This window comes from Carex rostrata, chromosome 28 (assembly GCF_964058835.1).
Source record: "Carex rostrata chromosome 28, lpCarRost1.2, whole genome shotgun sequence".
Classification (NCBI taxonomy): Eukaryota; Viridiplantae; Streptophyta; class Magnoliopsida; order Poales; family Cyperaceae; genus Carex; species Carex rostrata.
The window spans coordinates 5,356,518-5,382,450 of NC_135945.1; the positions used below are offsets into that span (position 1 = coordinate 5,356,518).

At 33.6% G+C, this 25,933-nt stretch overlaps 2 protein-coding genes, 2 long non-coding RNA genes and 1 pseudogene across 4 annotated transcripts; all 5 read right to left on the reverse strand.

The window, feature by feature from the left end:
* Positions 1–30: 30 nt before the first annotated feature.
* On the reverse strand, positions 31–1,162 carry LOC144545668 (WAT1-related protein At4g30420-like). The gene is made up of 4 exons (XM_078294223.1): positions 1,067–1,162; positions 684–831; positions 436–577; positions 31–187 (listed from the first exon to the last, which is right to left on the reverse strand). The coding sequence occupies exons 1-4, from the start codon at positions 1,160–1,162 to the stop codon at positions 31–33; spliced, it is 543 nt and encodes a 180-aa protein (XP_078150349.1).
* Positions 1,163–2,715: 1,553 nt separating this feature from the next.
* Positions 2,716–3,474, reverse strand: LOC144545583 (uncharacterized). The gene is made up of 3 exons (XR_013508558.1): positions 3,376–3,474; positions 3,065–3,291; positions 2,716–2,990 (listed from the first exon to the last, which is right to left on the reverse strand). It is a non-coding gene; the product is annotated as an uncharacterized LOC144545583 (long non-coding RNA).
* A 478-nt stretch (positions 3,475–3,952) lies between these two features.
* Positions 3,953–5,522, reverse strand: LOC144545584 (uncharacterized). Its single transcript, XR_013508559.1, has 3 exons — positions 5,178–5,522; positions 4,166–4,304; positions 3,953–4,062 (listed from the first exon to the last, which is right to left on the reverse strand). It is a non-coding gene; the product is annotated as an uncharacterized LOC144545584 (long non-coding RNA).
* Positions 5,523–16,498: 10,976 nt separating this feature from the next.
* Positions 16,499–17,311, reverse strand: LOC144545669 (BTB/POZ and MATH domain-containing protein 1-like). The gene is made up of 2 exons (XM_078294224.1): positions 16,968–17,311; positions 16,499–16,853 (listed from the first exon to the last, which is right to left on the reverse strand). The coding sequence occupies exons 1-2, from the start codon at positions 17,309–17,311 to the stop codon at positions 16,499–16,501; spliced, it is 699 nt and encodes a 232-aa protein (XP_078150350.1).
* A 6,078-nt stretch (positions 17,312–23,389) lies between these two features.
* Positions 23,390–24,151, reverse strand: LOC144545670 (secreted RxLR effector protein 161 pseudogene; annotated as a pseudogene).
* Positions 24,152–25,933: the final 1,782 nt, after the last annotated feature.

The window sequence follows — 25,933 nt, forward strand, 5'->3', positions numbered from 1 at the left end:
CAACTCTGACTTGTTTGCCAGGAGGGATTGCTAGATATCAGTTTCACAATTTTGAGATTCAGTGTCTATTGAGATGGAAATCTTTCGAAAATTTAAATTTCTCTGTTCTTCCATTCTCTTCAAATCCTCAGCTTTACCCCATAACACAACATACAGCCCCCCTATAATGGCAGTAGCACCAACAAAGCTGTAGAAGTAATTAGCAAAACTAATTTGTGTCAACTTTTAGAATAAAAAAGAAATAGAGTTATTAGAATCTACACTACTAATTACAGTAAACCTTTTCCGTTCCAATTCTTATTTCTTCCTTTATTATTTATTAATATGTTATTGATTTACTTATATTTATGGTTTTATTTAAGTTCCTCGATGAGCATTTATAATGGTAAAACTATCCTGACTATGAATTTTGTGAATGATTTTGAACACAATTACCTTCCAATGTGGAACTCTTCATGAAGTATAATAGAAGAAAGAATTGTAGTAATTATAGTCGAGAGCGGGCTGAACATAGCAGAATACAAAGGCCCTCTAACGAATATGCACCATGAGAAGGTCACAGCAGATCCAAAGAAACCTTGCGAAACCATAAAATTAATCAACTGTATCAATATTTGTTCCTCTTAAATAGCTAATATATCTTAAAAGAGGCAAAGCAGTCAAGTTAGGTACTGCATATATGCAAGCAAAGAGGTCACTCAAAGAAGTGAAGCACCAAATTCTCAAATCAGGATGAACATAAAATGTTGCGGCGGCTGCTTGTAGGGCTAACATCAAGCACGTCCATGCTGAGAGTGATAGCAGGTCAGAGTACGATTTGCAAATGGGGACCTACAAAGAAATGGAAAGACTAAAATTATCATATTTCATCGGAACAACGCTTACAGTAAAAAAATTATTTGCAACAATATGTAGTATATATGCATGTGAAATATAACAAGATCTGGCTAATTTAAATAATCTTTTAAACAAGATCTGGAATTTAGTAACATGAGTACACAAAACTCTTTTAATTTATTCTTTTTATTCACAATTTAATATTGTTGTAAATTTTAATTAAAGTTACCTGTAATATAAGCCATAAAGACCAGAAACTGCTTGCTCCCATGAGATAGAGGCCACCAATAACCCATTTGTCGATATTCGTGTGAAGATCCACCATTAAATTTTGGAAATACAAAATAATTGTTCACTTTATATCCTTCACAATATTTTTGATCAAGTCACATATAAGCTAAGATTAGAAGTTTAAATGAGTATAATGCATACCCAATAGAAGCAGCCATTACAAAAGTGATTGCTGGAATTAGGTTGGCTATAGCTGCAGCCATTGATGGAGACCCCATATGTACCCCTTGGTAATACAATGTCTGATTCATGGTGACACTGTTGAGTATTTATATAAGACATTGGAAAAATAAAAAAATTAATATAAATCAATATAGAAAATTTCCAGCTTAACATTAAAAAAAAAATCCAGCTTAGTTGAATTTCAAGTAATTTCATACATACCCAGTTAAAGATGCAAGGAAAACCAATCCAAAGCCTTTAAAATTGAGAGACATGTCAGAAACCCTGCCCCTGTAACACAAGATAATTGATTATGACTATGTTTATATATATAGCTACTAAATTTTGGAAATATCTAGCAATCTATCCTCTATGACTCTTTTTCTAACTTTGGAAATAGCAACATGATCAATCCATCAATATGGACTCTACTATATATGCTCTATTACTCTCTGTATTTAAATTGACTCTGGTTTTCAATGATGGTGTTACATATGTCACCCAGACATTGGTTATACATGTTTTGAGGCCAGAAAAAAAAAAAATAAATAAAGAAACATAAGTGAAAAAAAAAATGTTCTCCATTGTTGTGGCTTGGTTATACATGTTTCAGCATGTTCTACTATTTTTCTGCTGGTATAAATGAAGTAAACCAACTTTTCTCCATTGCAGGAACTATAGTTTAATGAAGATGAAAAACTAATGATTAATGAAAGGCACCAGAAAATCAGCATGTGGGCCCTTCTGGTACTATACAATTACTTTATTAGTTGAATTGGTCCAATATATAAAAACCTGGATAGATTTATCAGGTCATTATATAGATTGAATAAAGGGCATATTTGGTATTTTGATATTACCCACACAACAGCAGAAATACCCTTCTGCGACCGGCCAAATGGGTCGCATATGGGTGAAGCGCCTGTCGCAGAAGGTCTGAATCGGTCCCAGATGGCTGAAATGGGTCGCAGATGACTCGGTCGCAGTTGCTCCGTCACTGATGACTGCCCTGCTGACGTCATCGATCTCTGAAGGGTATGGTGCCGGTCGCAGATGACCCCTTCAGCGACCAACTAGATCCGTTCCTGGTGTGACATGCTGACGTGGCTAAGAACTTATCAGAGACCGACTGAGCGGTCACAGAAGGTTCCCATATGGGTCGCAGAAGCGTATTATTTGTTTTTTTTGTTATTTTTTGTTTTTTGTTTTTTGTTTTTTTTTTTATTTTCAATTGGTAAGAACTGTAACAAACAAATATAATATTAAACTCATTCTATTCATATATTTTTCTCTCACCTTAATTGGTACGAAACGTGATCTAGTGACGAAAACTCATATTTTTTGTTTTAATTGGTACGTACCAAGAATTTAACATCAAATATCAACTAATTCACAAACAATTCACAAAACAACATAAACATGAAATATCTAAAGTATTACATAACATCAAATATGAAATATCTGAAGTATGACATAAAACATCTAAAATACTACATAAACATCAAATATGTAACATCTCAAGTACGACATAAAACATCTAAAGTACTACATAAACATCAAATATGAAATATCTCAAGTACGACATAAAAACAAAATATCTAAAGTACGACATAATATCCTAAAACATCAAATATCTACTAGTCATCTCCGAGATCATCCCTGCTGTCATCATGAGTATCGGGGTGCAAGGTAGAACCTCCCTGTGAGAATATAACTAAAATTTTTATGGATGACCTTATTGGATTCAAACATACCCAAAAATTGGATTCCGTACCTGATGAGATGAAGAACCCGCCATGGTACGCCTCATCTCTTCCATGAGTTCCATGAATTGGTTGAGCTATGGTTGAATAATGCCTAACACCTGACCTGAAATCGCATTTATGTCTTCTTGCCTGAGAGGAGGCGGCCCCGAAGTATACGAGTGCGATTGCGATTCGGCTCGCGATTGTGAAGAAGACACCCGAGACCCCCCTGGATGATACATCGATCTCGTCTTGCCTAAAACATTACAAAAAAAAAAAAATTAGTGTTACATTACAATTTTAAATACAAATTTATAAAATTTAAGTATGTGTATTTTACCTAGAGCACCGAGATCGTAGTTGTCGCCGTGAGCATTATTGTCTGTGTTGGCATACCAGATGTCTTCGTCAAAAGAGGGCCAAAGAGCTTCATCAGGCCAAAAATTCTACTTGCAGACTTGAATTGGTCTTGTTAAAAGAAAGAAACATGCAGTATAACAATTTTCATGGAGTGCTTTTCAGGGTTTCAGTACAAAGGACAAATATAACAATTCCAAGTACATACCTATAGAACACATTTTTACTAAACCAAGCTTGAATTTGCCAAAATTAAAAAAAAAATCCAGTAACTATGTGTTTTAATCATATATCAAGATGCAAGGAATTAATAAACTCCTTAATATTTGCTTAATTAGTACATATTTGCTAATGCAGGCATAGAAACAAATAAGAAAAACCATATAGTCTCCAACAAAACATATGCCAATACCACTGGAAAGCTAATGAAAGTAAACAAAAAACAAAATAAAGTAGATTGTTTGAAATTAGTAAATATGTATTCAATGATACATATAATCTGACAAAAAACACAACAGAACCAAGTAATGCAAAGGAACCAGCAGTAGTGTTTACATACAATCTGACAAAAAACACAACAGAACCAAGTAATGCAAAGGAACCAGCAGTAGTGTTAAGCTTGTCAGAAGTGCCAATGTTATCGTTTAACAAAACTGGTATACCATGCAATCTACTCACAAAAAATATAATTATTTTTGAAGTATATATTAAAGTAGCACAATTAAAGCACCACAATTTTTTTTGAAGCGTTAAGCTGTACCAGACTAGATTACCTGTTTTGGTTAGAAGAATTGTTTTCCCGGTCCAGATCGGCACATGCAGCTTGAGTCAACACGTCTGGATTGACTTCAATGACTGCATGAAGAGAAGCGGGTTGAGGCTTTCGAGTTTCGATCAATGACTTCAAACAATCTACTTTATTTTTAAATATGTATTCAATGAAAGTAATCATAGTGATGCAAATAAAACGTTTTTTTAAGGTGTTTTCGAACTTAACAGTGAATCTCTTTACCTTCTTCAATAGAGGGAGGTCGATGATTCCTTTTTTATATTATAATAATAAGGATTCTTATAATTTCCAGCCTGAAGTTACTTTCCTTTTATATTCTAATAATAAGGATTCTTATTACTTTTCAAGTTAACTTAGATATCAACTCTACAACTTCCCAATGAATTTAAACCCCAAATAACCTCAAAAAAAGATAAACCAGATACATGCATTACCAGTACTGGAACCAATACCAGAATACAGAAAACTTTAGTCACCAATTTCAGCTAATAAACACAATAATGACAATAGCAAGAAAATGGACTAAATGATTCCCACCTAAACTAATTATGATAGGCACTGACAATTCCCTTCTTTCCAAAAATTTAATCTCAATTGAATGGGACCAAAATAATTTTTGCCAGTTTCCAGTAAAATTCAAATTTCAACCTGAACAGAGCTAATTCAAAAAGGAATTCACATTCTTAGTATATATCCATTTCAACCCGAAAACCCGTATCACCCGATCCAACACATTAAGCAATTGAGATAATAACAGTAGAAAGAGCAGTTCACACCTCTCCTAATGATTGGTTAGCTATCTATTTTCATCAGCTAAAGAATTGAGCACATGCACATAGATCAGTGGTTACTGGAAAATTACAGTCCCCTCAGTACTAAGAAACAGTAGATTACCAGATTAATGCCGTACCAGTACTCAATCATATGAGAAGGGACAAACAAGAAGAAATCACAGTCCCCTCAGTACTAAGAAAAAAAAGAGAAAAAAATAATACCTTTGGAAGATCGGTGGAGAACGGAGAGAACGGAGAGGAGGTCGGTGGTCGAACAGAGAGAACGGAGAGGAGATCGGCGGAGAGGTGGTCGGTGGTGCGTCGATTTTGCGGGACAGGAGATGATCGGTGCGCCGGTTTTTGCCCTTTTTTCCTTTTTTTTTCGCAGGAGGCCAGAGAGACCTAACGCAGGACAAGAGAACCAGCGCATATATCAGGAGACTTTCTGGGACCGGGCCAAATGGGTTCCAGAAGGGTGTGGGCGCCGGTCCCAGAAGGCTTTGGGACAAATCCGTCCCGGTGCTTTTTTTATTTTTTATTTTTTTATTTTTCAGGGATCTTCTGCGTCCCTGGTCCCAAAACTCGGTCTCAGACGAGTCATTTTGCTGTAGTGCCATGGTGTACTGTACTTGTAGGAATTGTCTTCCTTTTGATAATTTGCCCCTGATAAAACTTCTTTAACCATGTGAAATCAAATAAATCAGTTTACTGTAGTTCATTGTAACTCTTTTAGGAATAATATTTTTTGCGCAGCATAATTTTATCACTTCACTGCTTTATATCGCTACCAAGTAGTTGAATTTTTTAATTTAAATTAGGCCTAATTAGGCCAAATTGAAATCTGAGGCGGGTTCTCTTGTGTGTAGCATCTAAATTTGAAAATAAATTTGACCAATATATACACACACCTTCTTTACCGAGTACTGATCTACTGCCTGTACCACCTGAATGGTACCAGGACTTGTCCGTACCATCCTGCTTTACTGATTTTTTATTGTTGTAGTTTCAATGCTTGATTTTGGTTTTGCATTTCAAATTCTCTCTCGAATGAGATGAGATGTCAATCCTCAGTTGATTTTTCTACATAAATAAGGGGCCACGCCGCCTTATGGGTTGCTCGAATTCATCTACAGTAAGTGTTTGAATTGTCTTATCTTTGTTAAATAGTTCATACTCCCTCCAAAACTGTCAGTGTTTAAAGTATGTTTATTTTTTTTATTTTTTTTGCACAGTTGATTTGATATGGCCCCTTCTCTCTACTTAAACAATAACAGGCTTAACATAAGGCCTGAATTTGGAAATCTGAAATTGCTTCATGTTTTAGATTTGAGTCATAATGGGTTAACGGGTCCACACCCGCTTCAATAAGCAAGCTTATGACTTATGAGAGGGAGGGAATAAATAGTGGCGACTGATGGTCAGTTTTTCAAATTCAAGTTATGAAGGAAAACCGGGTAGGTTTATGTAAGTCAACTTCCAGTAACTGCAATGGTGATTCTTACTTACAGCTGCAGAGCAGATCGAGAAGACATAATAATTAATATGTAATTGTCAAGTGATTTAATTTGTAGCTATAACATAGTACGTTTGGCTGTGAATTTATGAGTTAGTGAGGCTATATGTGGTAATATTTGTATATGAATTGGGATTGAAGTTGGTTAAGGAGTTGAATTGAGCTTGAGTGAAAGGTGACAAATATATGGAATTCATCTTGAATATTCAATGTTATTAAACTTATCTAGCCGGCTGTTCAAAAGTACATTATATATAATGCATGTGAATATGAACCCAACCCGTTTATTTATCTAAAGTCTAAAATAATTTGGATAAAGTAAGTAATTGGATAAATATATAGTAGACGGCCACTGGTAATTAAACCCAATTAGTTTAGTACTCAATGTTCAATCCGGGTTTTTAATTTAATTATGTCACATAATTAAATATTAATTAATTGTTCAATACTGTACGTCCCTGATCAGATTGAAAGTAACCAACGCATGCAACAATTAATATACACAAGTTAATTATAACAAATATGAAGTAATAGTAATTTTTTTATTGATTAAAAACATTAATCGTCAGATTAGTATGATTGTCAATTAATTGCACCAATATTTCATTAATTTATTAATGTTGTGTGTTTCTTCTTTGAACAATTATATTACTCCCCCCATTCCATCCCCCCACCATCCCCCCACTCTATCTCTCTCCAAATTAGTTTGATCTCATTTCGATCTCGTTCGTATTTCTCACGATTTATGAAAAATTTTGCGAATCTAAAACCACGAACGTTTTCTACGTAATTTTCTCTTTCAAATGAGATCCATGATGACATATTTTCGGACAACTCGTTACAGAAGTATTTATCCCTCATCATGCAAGTATTTATATCTATACAGACATATGAAAATATTACTATCAATTATTATAAGTATTTATACTGACATATGAAAGTATTAATATTATGTATTATAAGTATTTATACTGACATATGAAAGTATTAATATCATGTATTATAAGTATTTATACTGACATATGAAAGTATTACTATCAATTATTATAAGTATTTATACTGAAATATGAAAGTATTAATATCATGTATTATAAGTTTTTATACTGATATATGAAAGTATTAATATCATGTATTATAAGTATTATATGCAAAAAAATACTTTCAAGTATAGATATAAATACTTACACGATGAGGGATAAATACTTCTGTAACGACTTGCTCGAAAGTATGTCATCATGGATCTCATTTGAAAGAGAAAATTACGTAGAAAACGTTCGTGGTTTTAGATTCGCAAAATTTTTCATAGATTGTGAGAAATGTGGACGAGATTAAAATGAGATAAAAAAACCCACCTCTAAAAACGTGCATGGTCCCCCCATGTGATTTGAGATTCCCCCCACCCTCCATGAAAAAAATGTGCGTGGTCCCTTAAATACTTTCGTACTTAGAGATAAATACTTTTGTTCTTAGAGATAAATACTTCTGTACGTAAGTATTAATACCTTATGAAAAAAAAAATGACAGCTGGAGTTTTTTGGCATTTTGTGCGGGGTTAATTGCGGGGTTAATTATCAGTCTCCTTCTTCTTTAATTAAAATATAAAACTAAATAAAGTAACTCAAAATTAAGTTCCGCGTGAATTTTGAAGAAAATTTTAGTCCCATGCTCTAAAGTAACTCAAACTTTGAGTTGTGATCGGGTCCGTTCGTTAGCTTTCTATTACCGGTAGATAATTAATTAACTCACAAAGAACTCTAGCTATCACGTACGTCGCATGTTTTCTAACTGGGCTGGGCCTCTTTTTTCCATTCTCTCTCTCTCCCTAATAAAAGCAACGGGTCCATTAACCAGCTGTCTCATATCAACCCAACCCAATCCAATCCATATAAATGAAATGGAGCAAGTGCTTAAATGTGAGTCCATCCATATGCTGTATGGATACACATAAATTCTTCATGCTCGTATCGATATTGTCTTGTAGAGCGAGAAGTTCTGATCGGAACACAGGAATGAGCTGCAAGCACGCACCTATGGGCAGCGAATGTGTGTTTTTTTACAACAAAAATAATATCTGCAAAATCCCCGGTTTCTAGGAGTGTACTAATTATGTCTACAGGAGGTGATATTACCATTTCTTCTTCATCTGGCTGATCAAGTGCCGAAGGTTCAGAAGGGTTTGTTGATATTACCTGGGGTTGTTGTGGCCATCGCAGGCGCATAGATTTTGCCCATGCTTTCTTGGAACCATCAAAATTGACCCATAAAAAGAATTTATGCACAAAGTAATCATCATTAGAATACTTCTCTTGATCTTCTTTGGTGAAGTACGTTAACGGCACCATGGGGAGGCCCAAACCCTCGCCAAGTGGGGTTGCTTTGAAATCCATCTCTTCATTTATTTTTATAAAAGTGTCGATCTTCCATTCGCCATCGCTACTGTAATCCTGCACCAAGGACATGTAGCCATATTTCTTGACTGCCACTGTATCATCTAACAAACAGAGATAATATACCACACGAATTCTCCAACTGGGTATAGGCGGATCTCCCATTTGATATCGCCTATGGTAAAGGGACCATATTTGGTATTATACATTCTTTCAAAGGATTTTATTTTCAACAATTCTTCGTTTATTCGGCCCTGCGGTGCAAGCCGTGAAACCTCCTTTGTTTCAACTGTAAACACTCCTTCAGCAAATGAACCCATTGTTGGCTGTGGTGAAAAAAAAAGCTTTTGAGGTATTGCACAAATTAAGAATTTGGAGGATGATTGATAGGGAACAGAAATGAAAGGGGGCTTCAATTTAGGGGGTAATTAACAGGGAAAAGACTATTTCTCTGTGTGCTCAGCACGCGGCTAAGACATGAGGTATAGTGACAATGATTTGAGAATATTCCTTCCAGATTATGTTTATTAATTGCAACATGTTATCTACTTATCAATAAAGTCAAAACATACAGTTGTTTAAAAATCTTGTATATTTTAATTTCCTTTCCACATCAATTCCGTACAGACCGTACCAGTGAAAAATCTAGTCCTGATAAATTTGGGTTGGAGGCCTTAGGCCTGCTTACATTTTGGGCCTAGAATCCGTAACACATAAATTACAAATAGTTGGGCCTGAACGATTCCTAATTTTATATTTGTAAATTTGGAGCCACAATAAACCCCTTTAATCGATTTTTCAAGCTCCCCTATGTGTGCTCAAGCTTTGATTCATATCTGCTATAGCAGAGTTCAAATTGAATTGTTGATAAATACTTAAATACACCATTAGTTTCAATTCTTTTCTGGTTCATTTAAGTTCGACTCCTGTATGGAAGTTGCAAGGTATAGAAAATTCTATACGAAGCGGGTCATGAATATATATAGTATATTTTGGTGATTTTCTTCCAAGCAAGAATACAATTATAGCTCTGTACTTTGGCACATAATAAATGCATGAGAATTATATAATTCTAATGGAATCCTTTCTCCGTTCTGTTACACAACCAATTAGCTCATGAAAAAGCAATTTAAAAAAAAAATCATAATTGATGTTCCTTTCAAATTGACCAATGTACACAGCTCCACCAACTAATAGGATTCTGAATTGAACTTGCAAGATCACCACCTCCATTCCTTTTTTCTCATTTTAATTATATATATATAATGAAAATGAGAAAAAAAGGAAAATGCCAATATGATACAAGCAATTAAACAACATGAACAACTTAACAAAAACACAGATTACAACAAAACCTTTGAAAAACAAAAAAAATGGATAAACTCCGATCCCTATTAGAGATATAAGTGGGTATATAATGTGGGAAATAATTCGCAATACTAGAGTTGTAGGTAGGAGATGATTAATTGGAGATGTTTAGAAATAAACTATAATATAGTCTGTAAATGAACTTCATTATAATTGTAATTGATACACAAGATTAATACAATATTTATTCTCTATTTCTTAAATCTTTCAATCCCTTTTATTACTTGGACTCCTCTCCGACATACTTGTCGGTGGTACAACTACTGCTAACATACAGATAGGTGGTCGACTTCTTTTGTATCCAGAACAATTGAGGCAATTATTTCAATCATGCTGAACAATTTTGAGCTGACCGTTCTCATGATACTCCAAGAGATCTATTGCGGTTATCATGGCGTCGGCAACCACCTTGGTAAGCTTCTTCTCACATATTAACTTGAGCCCTTCAATTTTAAAACGATGCGCTGCGACAAACATGCGGTGGTATCTCTCTGGTGGGGTAACCTCCTCGAAGTCAGGCGTCAAGGTATCGGTATAAATGAAATGGAGCAAATGTTTAAACGTGAGTCCATCAATGTGCCGTACAGATACACATAAACTATTCATGCTTATATTAATATCCTTTTGTAGGGCGAGAAGTTCTGATCGGAAAACAGATGAACGAGCTGCAAGCACACACCTATGGGAAGCAAATGTGTCTTTTCTCACAAGAAAAATAATATCTGCAAAATCACCAGTTACCAGGAGGGTTGATGAGGCTGTCGAAGGCACAGAAAGATTTGGTGATATGAACTCGGGTTGATGAGGCTGTCCAAGGCGCACAGCATTTGCCGGCATCTTCCTGGAATCATCAGCAATGACCCATAATACGAATTTATTCAAGAAGCAATCATCTTTACAATATTTCTCTTGATCTGATTTGCTAAAGCCTGTTAACCATACCATGGGGAGGCCCCATTCCTCTCCTAAGGGGTGTGCTTTGAAATCCTTCTCTTCGTTCAATTTTATACAAGTGTGAATCTTCCAATCACCATTGCTCCTGTGATCCTGTACCAAGGATATGTAGCCAAACTTCTTGACCACCACTGCATCATCTAACAAACAGAGATAATAGTACAAATATTCTCCAAATGGTAATAGGCGGATCTCCCATTTGATGTCGCCCAGGGTAAAGGGACCGTACTTGATAGTATACATTCTTTCGTAGGATTTTATTTTGAGCAATTCTTCATTTATTCGACCCTGGGGTGCAAGCGTTGAAACCTCCTTTGTTTGGAAAGTATACAGTCCTTCAACAAATGAGCCCATCGCTGCCTGAGGTGAAAAAAGCTTTTGAGGTATTGCACAAATCAAGAATTTGGATGATGATTATTGAGGAAGTCTTTGATAGGGAACATAAATGAAAGAAGGCTTCAAAGTAGCGTGTAATTAACACGTAAAATATTAGTTTCTTGCATGCTCAGCAAGAGATGATTAGTGACAAAGATATGAGAATATTTATTCTATATTTGTTCCTTTATACTTACTCTTTTGTGCTCATTCGTGCCTTGTTTAGCTCCCTAAGTTCATATTCTGATTATACTTGCAAGTAAAGAAGTTTGATGAATTAAAAAAAAAAAAACAAATCACACAACTTGAACAGATTTATCAAAGCTTTGGTCCTTTGAAGAAAGCCATTGTCATTGCTCCTCCTACACAAATCTTGGTGCCAAGTATCTTAGCCCAGCTTCTTAAGCTCCTTAATTTCACTGTCTCTAATCTGTAAATTGTAAAATGATGGATTTAAATAATTGTTCGCTTTATATCCTTCACAATATTTATGATCATGTCACATATAAGCTAAGATTAAAAGTTTAAAAGAGTATATATATAATACATACCCAATAGAAGCAGCCATTACAAAAGTAATTGCTGGAATTAGGTTGGCCATAGCTGCAGCCATTGATGGAGAGCCCAAATGTACCCCTTGATAATACAATGACTGATTCATGGTGACACTGTTGAGTATTTATATAAGACATTGGTAAAATAAAAAAATTAATATAGATCAATATAACAAATTTCCAGCTTAATTGAATTTCAAGTAATTTCATACATACCCAGTTAAAGATGCAAGGAAAACCAATCCAAAGCCTTTAAAATTGAGGGACATGTCAGAAACCCGGCCCCTGTAAATATGAAAGGTTTCAAGTTAACCGAGATGCTTAAACATTTAAAATTAATTCAAATCAACACATGATAATTGTTAATGACTATGCTTATATCTATGCTCTCTGTATTTAAATTGATTCTGGTTTTCAATGATGGTGTTACATATGTCACCCAAACATTGGTTATACATGTTTGGAGGCCAGAAAAAAAAGAAAAAGAAATAAAGAAACATAAATGAAAAAAAAAATGTTCTCCATTGTTCTGCCTTGATCAAGTAATAAATTCAAATTCAAACTATGACTAGTAAGAAATTAACTAGGAATAGTACCAAGTGACAGACGATTTGTTTCATGCTATAGTTTCAGATCAATTCGATTTCCATGGATGCTGCGGATTAAAACCAACGCTACTATCGAACTGATATACGACAGGAGTGTATATCATGACACGACATGTCATTTTAAGTTCAAATTTTATAAAGACATGAGTATCGATGTCGTGTCAAACACAGACGTATGCAGTACAATTTTACAAGTGTTGATGTAACATAGGTCTAAGGCAATTCCAATTTAGGTTGGTTTGAATAATGTCTGATCTGTTCATACTTTATAGTATGAATTGAAAATTAGGAATTCAAAGTTAAAAATGGTGATTGGAGATCTCCTAATTTTATGTAAGTTCTTCCTCTTTGTATGAAATTGTTGTGTCAGTGCTATCTAAAAGGTGGTTAAAGAGAATTTATATAGTATATACAGTACGTACCGCTTTGCAAGGAGTGTGAAAGGGAATAGAAAAAGAGTAGCAATGCTTTGTCTGTACACCACAAAAACCATCGTGCTGAAACCATGGTTGAATGCCGCTTTCGACACCAGATTCATTACTGCATATATGCACTGTGTTGCCACCATGGCCATCAATGGTTTCTGTTCCTCTAAGCTAAACCCACCCATTGTTGTGTTTACACTTAGCATGGAGAGAAGCTTGAGAGAGAGAGAGAGAGAGAGAGAGAACGTTACAACAAGGGTTTAAGGTGAGAGAGAGAGAGAGTACGTTACAACAAGGGTTTAAGGTGTACATTGTACATTTTTTATAGAGGCCCTATTACAGTGTGCATGCAAAGAATTTTTTTTTAAAAAACCATAAGTAAAAAACAATATTTTATCAAACCAACTTGATTGCTTTGACTTTTACAAAAATCATAAGAACTGAAATGCTATTTCAGTCTTTTTTTTCTTTTTTTTTGAGACCAAACCATTTTCACATATGTCAATAAAAAAATGATGGTAAAATTTGTGAAAGCATCTTGGATCGATCGAAATGGTATTTCAGTCCCAAAAAAAAAAAATTTGGACCGAAATGTCATTTCAGTTGTTATGGTTTCTGATAAAAAACCGAAGAAATCAAGTTAGTTTGATAAAATATTATTTTTTATTTATAGTTTTTAAAATAAAATTCTGCAATTAATGTACTGATCAAATGATTATCATATCATGGAACCCACAATAGACTGTCATTCGCTGTATCTATATATGTTGCTAAATTTGGATTGTTGGACTTGGGCCTGCTAATATTTGGGGCCTGGAATCTGTAACCCATCAATTGAAATAATTGGGCCTGAACAATTTCATCTTGGTTCAAATTAGCAAATACATTATTGTCACGACCCCGCCGCATCCATCCTTCATCCCATCAATCTACGTTGCAAACAAAAACAGATAGAAAACAATACAAAGTCAGCTACAAAGCTCAGTAACCAGTTATTTAACGATGCACTTCTCTATAATTGGCTTAATTAAACAACCATTCAAACATACTTGATTAATTCACATAAATTCACATCAAATTATGAATACATATTTAACCGGTAATAACACATGAGTCTGAATTATCAATAAAACAAGTCACACAATATCTATATCATTTCCTTTCACACAATTATTTCATTTCTCAAATTCTCAGAAGACACTATCATATAATTTCACAAATCAAAATTCGAACGACAGATCCGCTATCCCGTTAAATATGCATCACAATCCTATAACCAATTCAATCATCCAATTCAAAATTCAATTCAACCAAACAAAACGAAAACACAGATTATAGAGAAGTCCCGGTTACCTGATAACGATCAATTCAAAAATCCAATCGAGTTGCAACAACCATTCAGAATCAACGCGACGTAGTCAGAATTCCAATCAAACAAAACAATCAAATCTTAATCAATATAAATTTTTTTTTTTTACTTTCTCCTAATTTCCTTCACATTTCCTCTTTCTCTCTGTTTTTTTTTTCTCTCCAATTTTATTTGGTTCTGATTTTCTTTTAACTCTAATCCGAAAGAAAATAACCCTCTTTATAGAGGTTTTAACGGTGCTCAAAGGGATGAGGTTTATGCATGGGAGACACGTGGAAGAATGCCACGTAGGATCATATTTTTTTTTAAAGTTCAAATTTTTATACAAGTAACCTTCTAATCTAAAAATTGCAAATAAGTCCATAGTAATTTCAAAAATAATATAAATATTTACCGGGTGTTACAATTGCGCAATTAATTGTCAGTACCACAAATCAAAATCTATCTCAGATATTAAGTATCATTTTAATTAATATTAGCATCAACATTTCTGTCATTGTTAATTAATTGAAAATTCATACTTACATCTTTATATTGGACATTATCATGACCTAGATTCAAAAATTGATTTTTTTCATCTAATTTTTCAATTGTGTTAGCAGTAGAATTGATTTTGTACCAAATACAAAACAAGATATACTGTAACAAATATTTGTATAATTTACTCAATATATTATTTTTTATTTTTTCAAATATAATTCACAGATACTAATTTTAATTTTTTAAACCAAAAAAATTCCCAGTTTATCAATAGGCTGTTTGATGGAAAGCCCAATTGGGCCAAGCAGTCTAATTGGGCTGACATTTTATTTTTGTTTAATTTATAACGATTATTTTTAAACCAGAGTATAGATTACAGAAATTTTTTATACAAATATGAATGATTTCTGTGTTCAATTTTGTTTAGAGATTAATTACTTAATTTTGGTAGTCATATTGTAGTTATGTATATCCATGGAGCTATTAATGAAAATCTAGTAGCTGCCAAATTTGGATTTGAAGCCTTAGGCTTGCTTGTATTTGGGCCTAGATCCGTAACACATAAATAAAAAAATAGTTGGGCCAGAACGATTGGAGCCACAATAAACACCTTTGATTTTTCAAGCTCCCCTATGTGTACTCAAGCTTTGATTCATATCTGCTATAGCGGAGTTCAAATTGAATTATTGATAAATACTAAATACACCATTAGTTTAAATTCTTTTCTGGCTCATTTAAGTTCCAGTCCTGTATGGAAGTTGCAAGGTATAGAAAATTCTCTACGTAGCGGGTCATGAATATATATAGTAGATTTTGGTGATTTTTTTCCAAGCAAGAATACAATTATAGCTCTGTACTTTGGCACATAAATGCATGAGAATTATATAATTATAATGGAATCCTTAATTTCTCTGTTCTGTTACACAACCAATCAGCGCTTGAAAAATTTAAGCAATTAAAAAAAAATCAGAATTGATGTTCCTTTCAAATTGACCAATGTACACAGCTCCACCAACTAATAGGATTCTGAATTGAACTTGCAAGATCACCACCTCCATTCCTTTCTTTGAGAAGAAATAAATATCATATTAGATTTCCAAAGGAAAATGCCAATATGATACAAGCAATTAAACAACATGAACAACTTAACAAAAACACAGATCACAACAAAACCCTTGAAAAACAAAAAAACTGGACAAACTCCGATCTCTGTTAGAGATACAAGTGGGTATAAAATGTGGGAAATAATTAGGAATACATGAGTGGTAGGTAGGAAATGATTAATTGGAGATGTTTACAAAAAAACTATAATATAATCTGTAAATGAACTTCATTATAATTGTAATTGATACACAAGATTAATACAATATTTATTCTCTATTTCTTAAATCTTTCAATCCCTTTTATTACTTGGACTCCTCTCTGACATACTTGTCGCTGGTACAACTACTGCTAACATAGACATAGGTGGTCGACTTCTTTTGTATCCAGAACAGTTGAGGCAATTATTTCAATCATGCTGAACAATTTTGAGCTGACCACTCTCATGATACTCCGAGAGATCTATTGCGGTTATCATGGCATCGGCAACCACCTTGGTAAGCTTCTTCTCACATATTAACTTGAGCCCTTCAATTTTAAAACGATGCGCTGCAACAAACATGCGGTGGTATCTCTCTGTTGGGGTAACCTCCTCGAAGTCAGGCGGCAAGGTATCGGTATAAATGAAATGGAGCAAGTGTTTAAATGTGAGTCCATCAATGTGCTGTACGGATACACATAAACTATTCATGCTCATATTAATATCCTTTTGTAGGGCGAGAAGTTCTGATCGGAAAACAGATGAACGAGCCGCAAGCACACACCTATGGGCAGCAAATGTGTCTTTTTTCACAAGAAAAATAATATCTGCAAAATCACCAGATACCAGGAGGGTTGATGGGGCTGTCGATGGCACAGAAAGGTTTGGTCATATGAACTCGGGTTGTTGAGGCTGTTGAAGGGACACAGCATTTGCCAGCGCCTTCCTGGAATCATCAGCAATGACCCATAATACGAATTTATTCAAGAAGCAATCATCTTTAGAAAATTTCTCTTGTTCTGATTTGCTGAAGTATGTTAACCGTACCATGGGGCAGCCCATTTCCTCGGCCCACCAGGGTACATTGAAACCCTTCTCTTCATTCAATTTTATCCCAGTGTGGATCTTCCAATCACCATTGCTACTGTGATCCTGCACCAAGGATATGTAGCCAAACTTCTTGACTACCACTGCATCATCTAACAAACAGAGATAATAGGACAAAAATTCTCCGTACGGCATTAGGCGGATCTCCCATTTGATGTCACCCAGGATAAAGGGACCGTACTTGATAATATAAAGTCTTTCGTAGTATTTTATTTTCCACAATTCTTTATTTATTCGACCCTGGGGTGCAAGCGTTGAAACCTCCTTTGTTTCGAAAATATACAATCCTTCATAAAATGAGCCCATCGATCGCCGCCTGAGGTGAAAAAAGTTTTTGAGGTATTGCACAAATCAAGAATTTAGATGATGATTATTGAGGAAGTCTTTGATAGGGAACATAAATGCAAGAAGGCTTAAAAGTAGTGTGTAATTAACACGGAAAATATTAGTTCCTTAATTGCATGCTCAGCAAGAGATGATTAGTGACAAAGATATTTGTTCCTTTATACTTACTCTTTTGTGCTCATTCGTGCCTTGTTTAGCTCACTAAGTTCATATTCTGTTTATATATAGTTACATTACAAGTAAAGAAGTTTGATGAATTAAATAAAAAAAAAAAAAAACAAATCACACAACCTGAACAGATTTATCAAAGGTTAGAATTTTGGTCATATCTTTATCAAACTGACTCGGAATTAGCTGAACAAAAAATTTGTGGAAAATTGTAAAGGAATCTATCTACAACATCTATATTTTGAGTATCTTTAAACATATCTTTGCCGAATAACTTGTTGATAGGTTGAAATTATATAGAAAAATGTCTAGGGTTTTGGTTGGAATTCGACCTAAAAATCTTGTTTAGCTTAGGGATTTCAACGATAAAAATGTTACTGTCAAACTTAGGATGATAATATCAAGCCAGAGTCATATTTGAATTATTTCTGCGTTTAATTTGCTTAGACAGTGTTAATGTAGTCAAGATGTTGAGCAAGAGATTAATTACTTAATTTTGGTACTGGAAATATGTAGATCCATGAACTAAACAATGGAACTTTTGGTTTATTGTGCATATCAGATCTTCCCAATTAAAAAGTAAAATGGCCCAAATTAATTATTTTTTATTGAATGACATGGTCTTGACAAAAAAGATCATAAATACTAGCAAAAAATTGACACATTAATCTTCTATTTCAACTCTAAATTGTTTGTGAGGAGGGGTTGCTGGATATCAGTTTCACAATTTTGAGATACATTGTCTATTGAGATGGAAATCTTTTTAAAATCTAAATTTCTCTGTTCTTCCATTCTCTTCAAATCCTCAGCTTTACCCCATAACACAACATACAGCCCCCCTATAATGGCAGTAGCACCAACAAAGCTGTAGAAGAAATTAGCAAAAATAATTTGTGTCAACTTTTAGAATAAAAAAGAAATTGAGTTATTAGAATCTACACTACTAATAGTAATTAAACCTTTGCCGTTCCAATTCCTTCTTTTCTTTTCCTTTATTATTTATTAATATGTCATTGATTTACTTATATTTATGGTTTTATTCAATTACTGAAACCAAAAAAAAAAATTTCTAACCCCGCATGTCAATATAATATAACTATTAGTATTTATTAATTATTTAATTTTATTGATGTTTGAAGTTGTTCTGGATCGGTTCAAAATTGGTCTCGCTCAATTCAAAATTGGTCTGAATCATTCTAAAACCTCTAACTCTTCTGATTCTTCTCCGATTCGTCTCAATTCGAATTATTAACGAACCAAATTGAACTAGTTCGAATCGTACCAAATCAAACTCGAACTCTTCTGTTCGAAACCTTACTTCCAATCAAACCAGCTCGGTTCGAAATTGGCTCAAAAGAGGCCCGTTAGTTGAGCTTAACATTGTTATGAAGACTGAAGATAATGATTGAGCTTAACATTATCTAAAGCACAAAAGAGTTGAACAATGGGCTGATATCAAGCAAAGATACTACCTGTTCCCTTGTACTTAGAAAGAGGACAGTAACTTTTTAAATTATTTTTCAATTTCGAACAAAACAATAATTTTTCTATATTTTTTTGTAAAATCTATGAATTTATTTTTGGATAATTTTTAATTCTAAACTTCTTTAGAATTAATGTTGTAAACTGTTTATTAAAAGACACAAAGTTTAATTTTGAGACGGTAAAATATATATATCACAACGAGCAACAGATTGTTTGAGTCCATATCATATTAAAAACCGTATATGAATATTGAAGCATATTTTCAGATGAGATTATTCGGGCTTCAGAACTTTTATGGGATTAATGTAACAAAAAGTTATTTAAAAATATCACAAGACACAAAAACTTAATATTAGTGAATCACAAGTGAAATTAATGCACAATATTTAAGTTATTAGGCTAACTTAGAAATATGACATATGACATATATTTATTAAAAAGTGTGAACTATGGTCACCTGTTAATGTCTCTGATTCAGTGACTAACTGATAATTGCATGCAATAATTCGTAATATTAATTGTTGTAATCAATATTTTCTACATAGAAATATATCAAATAATTTGATATAGCAACATTTGATCTGACACTAACTCTATTAGTAGGATACTTATCATAGCTTCTTTTTAATGAGGATCCATGGCATATTTTTAAACCACTACAAAGATATTTATCCATAGCACAGATTGACCCGTGCTCTGCATAGTACCATATTGGTATGTACTCCTTATTTTTTACCTTTTGTACAATCACTTTCTTTAACAAAGAAAGAGAAAGAGATACTGACATGGGAGAGGTGGTTGATTGAAACCAAAGGAAATGTTCAGCATATAATTGGTCTGTACTCCTTAATTTGGTGCTTATGTGAAATAATGAGGTACATGCTTGACATTTCACATGGGGTCCGTTTGCATTAAAAATATAGATAAATAGGTTGATTTACTAGGTTTCAGTTTTGCCTAGTAGAGCATTGTAACTGATCAATCCTCATGAAATTGAATCCAATTAAATTCCCCTAAATTTTCCAAGCAAGCTCCAAATGACCTAATTTTTCTTATTTTATTTGTTTTCTTTGTAAGTTCTTCAAATTATACCAAACTAGTATAGGGAAATTGAGTCACAACTTACCCTAGTTTGGCTTCTGTGAAAGCTTGGCTCTTCAAATTGAGTTTGAACTAGGTATTTAAGCATAATTTTAATCTAATAGTTTGTATATAATCCTCATTAATTGTTGACTGGATTAATTTATTTAGGTCATTTTCGGACAAGAAACTGGTAAATCATCTACAAAAGGAAGTTGCTAGATTGGAAACTGTGTTATGGACTCCTGAGGCTAACAACTCTGATGTAATTGTGATAGAGAAGGACTAGAGGATTAAACAGGTATATACCCCAATTTTTTTATTTGAGTTCATATTTAGTTGAACACTAAAATAATAATCCTTATAATAATTAGATATATGATTTATTTAAATTGGCAGATGAAAGAAGAGATGGAAGAGTTAAAGAAAGAAATAGACAATGCAAAATTTCAGTTGAATGAGCTACGCAAGAAAATAGGTTGTGAAAATCAGCAGGTAATTACCATATTATATTTCTTTTTAGTAATTATTATTCAGTTCGATCCCCATTAATATTAAAATTGACCCAATTAAGCATTTATGAGTTGTATAACCTTGTTCTGCTTCCCATTAATATAGTATCCATCAGGGACCTGCTTGCTTCGATGCACTCAGCGCCAAGCTGATTGAACGGGCTGGGTTCGGTTTTTGTTTTACCAGGGGTAAGTGTTTGTTCTCTTGTCTTGTTCAGTTATTTGATACTGTTACATTCTGTAAAACAAATCAGAATTGCATATTAATATATTATAATATATGGACCAAAACACTGGTTTATTTCACACCTAGTAGGTGTTTGTTGAATTGACTGACTGAAGTGGTCTGATTCATGCAAGGTTTCTGTGATGGTACTTGCAGTAGTCCCTTATAAAAACAGTTATTGTTTGACTATGGTCAAATCAGATTTGTTGAGAGGGCTTGAATCGGGATGCTGGTCTGGGTGACACTGATGTGTCTAACATTCTGGTATGATATATTATAATGTACGGACTAAAACCATGGTTTATTTCATACCTAGTAGGTGTTTGTTGAATTGACTGAGTGAAGAATTTTGTATGTCGGCCTGATTTCATGCAAGGTTTCTCGATCTTTGCTGCACATTTGGGGTTGCCAGATGTCGGTCTCATATCATATATATGGAGACATGGAAAGAAATGGGACCCCCTCGTCAAAGGAACAATCATCACCAAATTACGGGCTACTTAGGAGAGAGATATAGGTGAAACAGGAAAGTAATGATCTGGCCTCACTCTAAGAGATTGTACCGACTGTTGAAGATGAAGGGTGTTGATCTCCTCTCCTCTCGGTAAGTAGCAAACAAAATATTGTTATGTTATTTCTTTTTAATATATATTTGAGTGAGGCTATGGTATATGCATAGCGCATTTTGGCCCGTACTATGGATCAATAGTTCTATTTTCAAAGTCCAAGAAGTTGATCGTAAGCATGATCTCTATATAAAAATGTACTTGTAGATCAAATTTTATATTTTTTAGAATTTTATTTTTATGTTTTCAGATAGTTAGAAAGTAGTGATTTTCAGATAATTAAATGTACTTGTAGATCTAAATATGCTACATCATTAAACAGCAGTGATTATCTGCCTATCTAAAATAATAGTAGAAACATTCTAAAAAATGTAAAAAGTTAGTTTTCAACTACATTTTCATATACAGATCATATTATACGGTTTAGATCAATCATGTGGACTTTGAAATAGCAGATATTGATCCATAGTACAGAATAATCTGTGCTATGCATAGTGCCATCCATAGCCTCACTCTATATATATTATGTTTGAAATTACTTCCAAATGATGCAATACTGAAATGAAAGATTGGGGGTCATGTGTGCAGTTGCTTGACAGTGCATCTGCAAGGAAGAAATCTAACGAGTGGGACAGTGCTCAGATGCTCCCATGCACCTTGTTGACCTGGCAGGAAGCGAGAGGGTAAACAAGTCAGAGGCCAAGGGAGAGTGCTTGAAGGAGGCAACACACATCAAGAAATCTCTCTCACGTGCCTTACCGCAACAGCAAGCTCGCTCAACTCTTGCAAGACTCTCTCGGTAAGATTTCTTCAGACCTATTTTTTTGGTCATTTAATGCTGATATTGAGTTCGGTTGAGGATAGTTGAGCTTAGGTTTCAGTTTGTTTGTTCAAATGAGAGAAACTATATGTGCTGTTCTGGTTACTTTCATGGCTAGTTGCTAGATATAAATGGTGAACTTGTTAAAATGGAAGTTGAGTTATAAATTCACCATGTTTTTCTTATCACTTCTCTTATCACTTTTCTAAAATAAATTCACCATGTTTTTCAATCATTTATGTTTGAAACAATCAAATCAAATCAAATTGCAATAGTAAAGAGAGAGAGAGAAATCATGGTTCTATGGGTATAATATATTATCATGTATGGACCAAAACACTGGTGTTTGTTGAAATGACTGAGTGAAGGACTTTGTATGTTGGCCTGATTCATTCAAGGCTTCGGTAATGGTGCCTGCAGTAGTTTCTTATACAGAATCGATAACAGAAACAGTCACTCTTTGACTTTGGTCAAATCAGATTAGTTGAGTGGCTTGAATCGGGATGCTTTTGTGGGTGATACTGTGATGTGTCTAACATTATGGAATGATATAATATAATATATTGACAAATTTAATGAAATAAAACTAAAGAACACAGCGTTCCCATGAACTCCCTTCCCTCCCAATTTTATTTATTATCAAATTTTTTGTATTACAGAATTGATTGATTAAGAGTTGTATATGCTCCTTATATCATAAAGCAATACAGCTATTACATCTCCAAGTAAGAAAATAATCTTTCTTAATAATGGAAACAATCTAACAATCTAACATGGATTTACTACTCTCTAGTACTAGGCCGAAATATACATGAAATTTATTTCCTTATTAGCAAGATCTAATTTGACGATTCCTTCATGAGTCATGATCTAATACTTCATGGGTCATGAGCAATATAATCTGAGGAGTCCTTCATGAGTCATGATCTAATCCTTCATGGGTCATGAGCAAATCCTTCATGAGTTATGACACTTTCTTTCTTTGACACGGTGCTTCTTTTACACTCCCCCTCACCGTGGTAAGAAGATATCGACCATCCCAATTCGACTAACGGCTTGCTGAAACTCCTTGCCACCTACTGCCTTTGTTAGAATGTCAGCAGCTTGCTCGCTCGATTTTACAAATGGCAATGTGATCACCTTAGAATCCAGTTTCTCCTTGAGAAAATGTCGATCAATCTCGATATGCTTGGTACGATCGTGTTGTACTGGATTATGAGAAATCTGAATGGCAGCTTTATTGTCACAGAATAGTCTCATTTCTTTTGTGTTTTCGAGTCCAAGTTCTGTTAAGACCCTTTTTATCCATACCAATTCACAGACTCCCTTGACCATTCCTCGGAACTCTGCTTCTGCACTTGACAAAGCAACTACATTTTGCTTTTTACTCCTCCAAGTCACTAAATTACCTCCAACGAAGGTAAAGTATCCCATAGTTGACCTCCGGTCCAAGACATTACCAGCCCAGTCTGCATCAGTGAAGCCATCAACATCTAGGTGCCCATGTTTCAAGAAAGTTATTCCCTTGCCTGGAGTTCCCTTGAGGTATCTCAGTATTCTTAAGACCGCATCCATATGCTCATCACTTGGCGCATGCATAAATTGGCTCACCACTCCTACCGCATACGCTATATCAAGACGAGTATGAGATAAATATATAAGCTTCCCAACTAGTCTCTGATATCTCTCCTTGTCTACTGGATTTTGGTCAGATTTTATTTCCAACTTCAAGTTTTGCACCATTGGAGTCTCGGCAGGTTTACACTCTAGCATCCCTACAATTACACTCTATCAACCCTCCAATTACATAATCTGTCTTCTTTTTATTCTATACATCTATTTTATGTGTAGAAGTTTAAATTTAGTTAAAAACATGCTCGACACACAGACTACTGCATGGTTTATCACATTAAAATTGAATAAATCCTTAGCAATTCGTTTCCTTATTTTTCCTTACTAGCTATCTTCTATTCTTTCAATTAAATTATTTCCTTGTTTCTCCATTTCCTCCATTTCATTTCCCTGCCATCTATAAAAACTAATTAATCTGCGTATGCCACATTTTGTTAACTCTCAATGAAGGTTTTTACAATAATCAATTGTCATTAATATGTGTAGACTAACTTATATAGAAAGTTTTTTAAATGTCGAAAAATTAACTCACATAATGAACAAATATTTTAAAATACAATCCAATGTCTTTTACGAAATAATTATTAATACCACAATTTATCTAGAGAATAATCATTATAATGAATATAAAAAAAATTAATAATAAGAATATCACAAGGTATTCTTTATGTGAAGTTATCCAGAGGAGAGTTTCAATATAACAAATTTAATGTACAATTTGTGTTAAAAAATTTCAAATATAAACAAAAAGTGAATTTTGCTACAAAATGTCATAACATTATAGAGAATTTTTTATTTTTAGAAATTATTATTAAATAATATAAGAATATAGATTCCGTACGTTAATTTTTTTATGGCTTAGCATGCACTGAGTGGGTAACTCGGATTTAAATTTTGAAATTGAGTTAGTAATTTGGGTTCAAAGTTTAAGTCGGAACCACTAATTCGGCTTCAAAGTTTTAATTCAAATCACTAACTCAGAACCTTCTAGACTTTTAAAAATCTGACGTACTCAATCAATTTTCTAATATTATTTAATAATAATTTTTTAAATTCAAAATTCTTCCAAAATTTTTGTGCTATAAAATGTTCAAAGTTTACTTTTTCATTTATATTTGAAAATTTATAATTCAAATTGCACATGCATCTCTTCTATATAAATTACTTTTTTTTTTCATAAAAAAATATCTTATGGTAATTTGTTATAAATTTATTTTACTTGTGGTATCATAATATAAGAATGGAGATTTCATAAAGAAAAACTCGATTTTTATTTTTTTTATTTTTGTTGCCCACGTGAGTCAATTTTTCTATGCTTAGAAATATTAATGACAAACCAATTATTGCGAAAACCATCATTGAGAGGTCCAAAACGTGGCAGACCAGGATTGGTTAGTTTTCATATATGGCAGGAAAATTCTGTCCACTGGTGGGCAGAAAATTTGATTTCTTCATTTCTCCTCTTCCTCTATAGTTTCGACAATGAAAATGAAAACAATCATATTTTTCTCTATTTTGTTTAGGGCTATTGTATTTCTGTGAATAGATAAATATCAGATCTTATGCTGACAAAAACAATAGATCTTTCTGTTCTGAAGAGAAAATGAATAATATCTAAAACTTTCGTGTACAGAAATGATATGTAGAGAAATTTCTATTGTTAAAATAATTTTCATGAAGAATATATACGTAGAGAAAATCCTTATTTGAATCATTTAATTATATATTTTTTAAATTTGTTTCTTCACATATCATCTCCTCTAAATCGTTTAATGACTTGTCTCGCTTGTGGAGAAAATTATATATTAAATCGCAATGATATTTAAAAAAAATCATGTTATATTAGATTTTTTTTCATTTGTTGTTGTTTATTTTATTGTTATTTATTATTTGGATTTCCGTTTTTTTCAATTTGTCTTTTAT

What these genes read in the sequence shown, in the direction of transcription:
- LOC144545668 (XM_078294223.1), bottom strand. Translation starts at nt 1,162, where the DNA reads ATGGTGGATCTTCACACGAATATCGACAAATGGGTTATTGGTGGCCTC. An exon ending in CTTTATGGCTTATATTACAG is followed by an intron (nt 832 to 1,066) that starts GTAACTTTAATT and finishes ATTTCTTTGTAG; the next exon opens with GTCCCCATTTGCAAATCGTA. An exon ending in TTTGAGTGACCTCTTTGCTT is followed by an intron (nt 578 to 683) that starts GCATATATGCAG and finishes TGGTTTCGCAAG; the next exon opens with GTTTCTTTGGATCTGCTGTG.
- LOC144545669 (XM_078294224.1), bottom strand. Translation starts at nt 17,311, where the DNA reads ATGCCGTACGGAGAATTTTTGTCCTATTATCTCTGTTTGTTAGATGAT. An exon ending in CAACAGCCTCAACAACCCGA is followed by an intron (nt 16,854 to 16,967) that starts GTTCATATGACC and finishes TGCTGCCCATAG; the next exon opens with GTGTGTGCTTGCGGCTCGTT.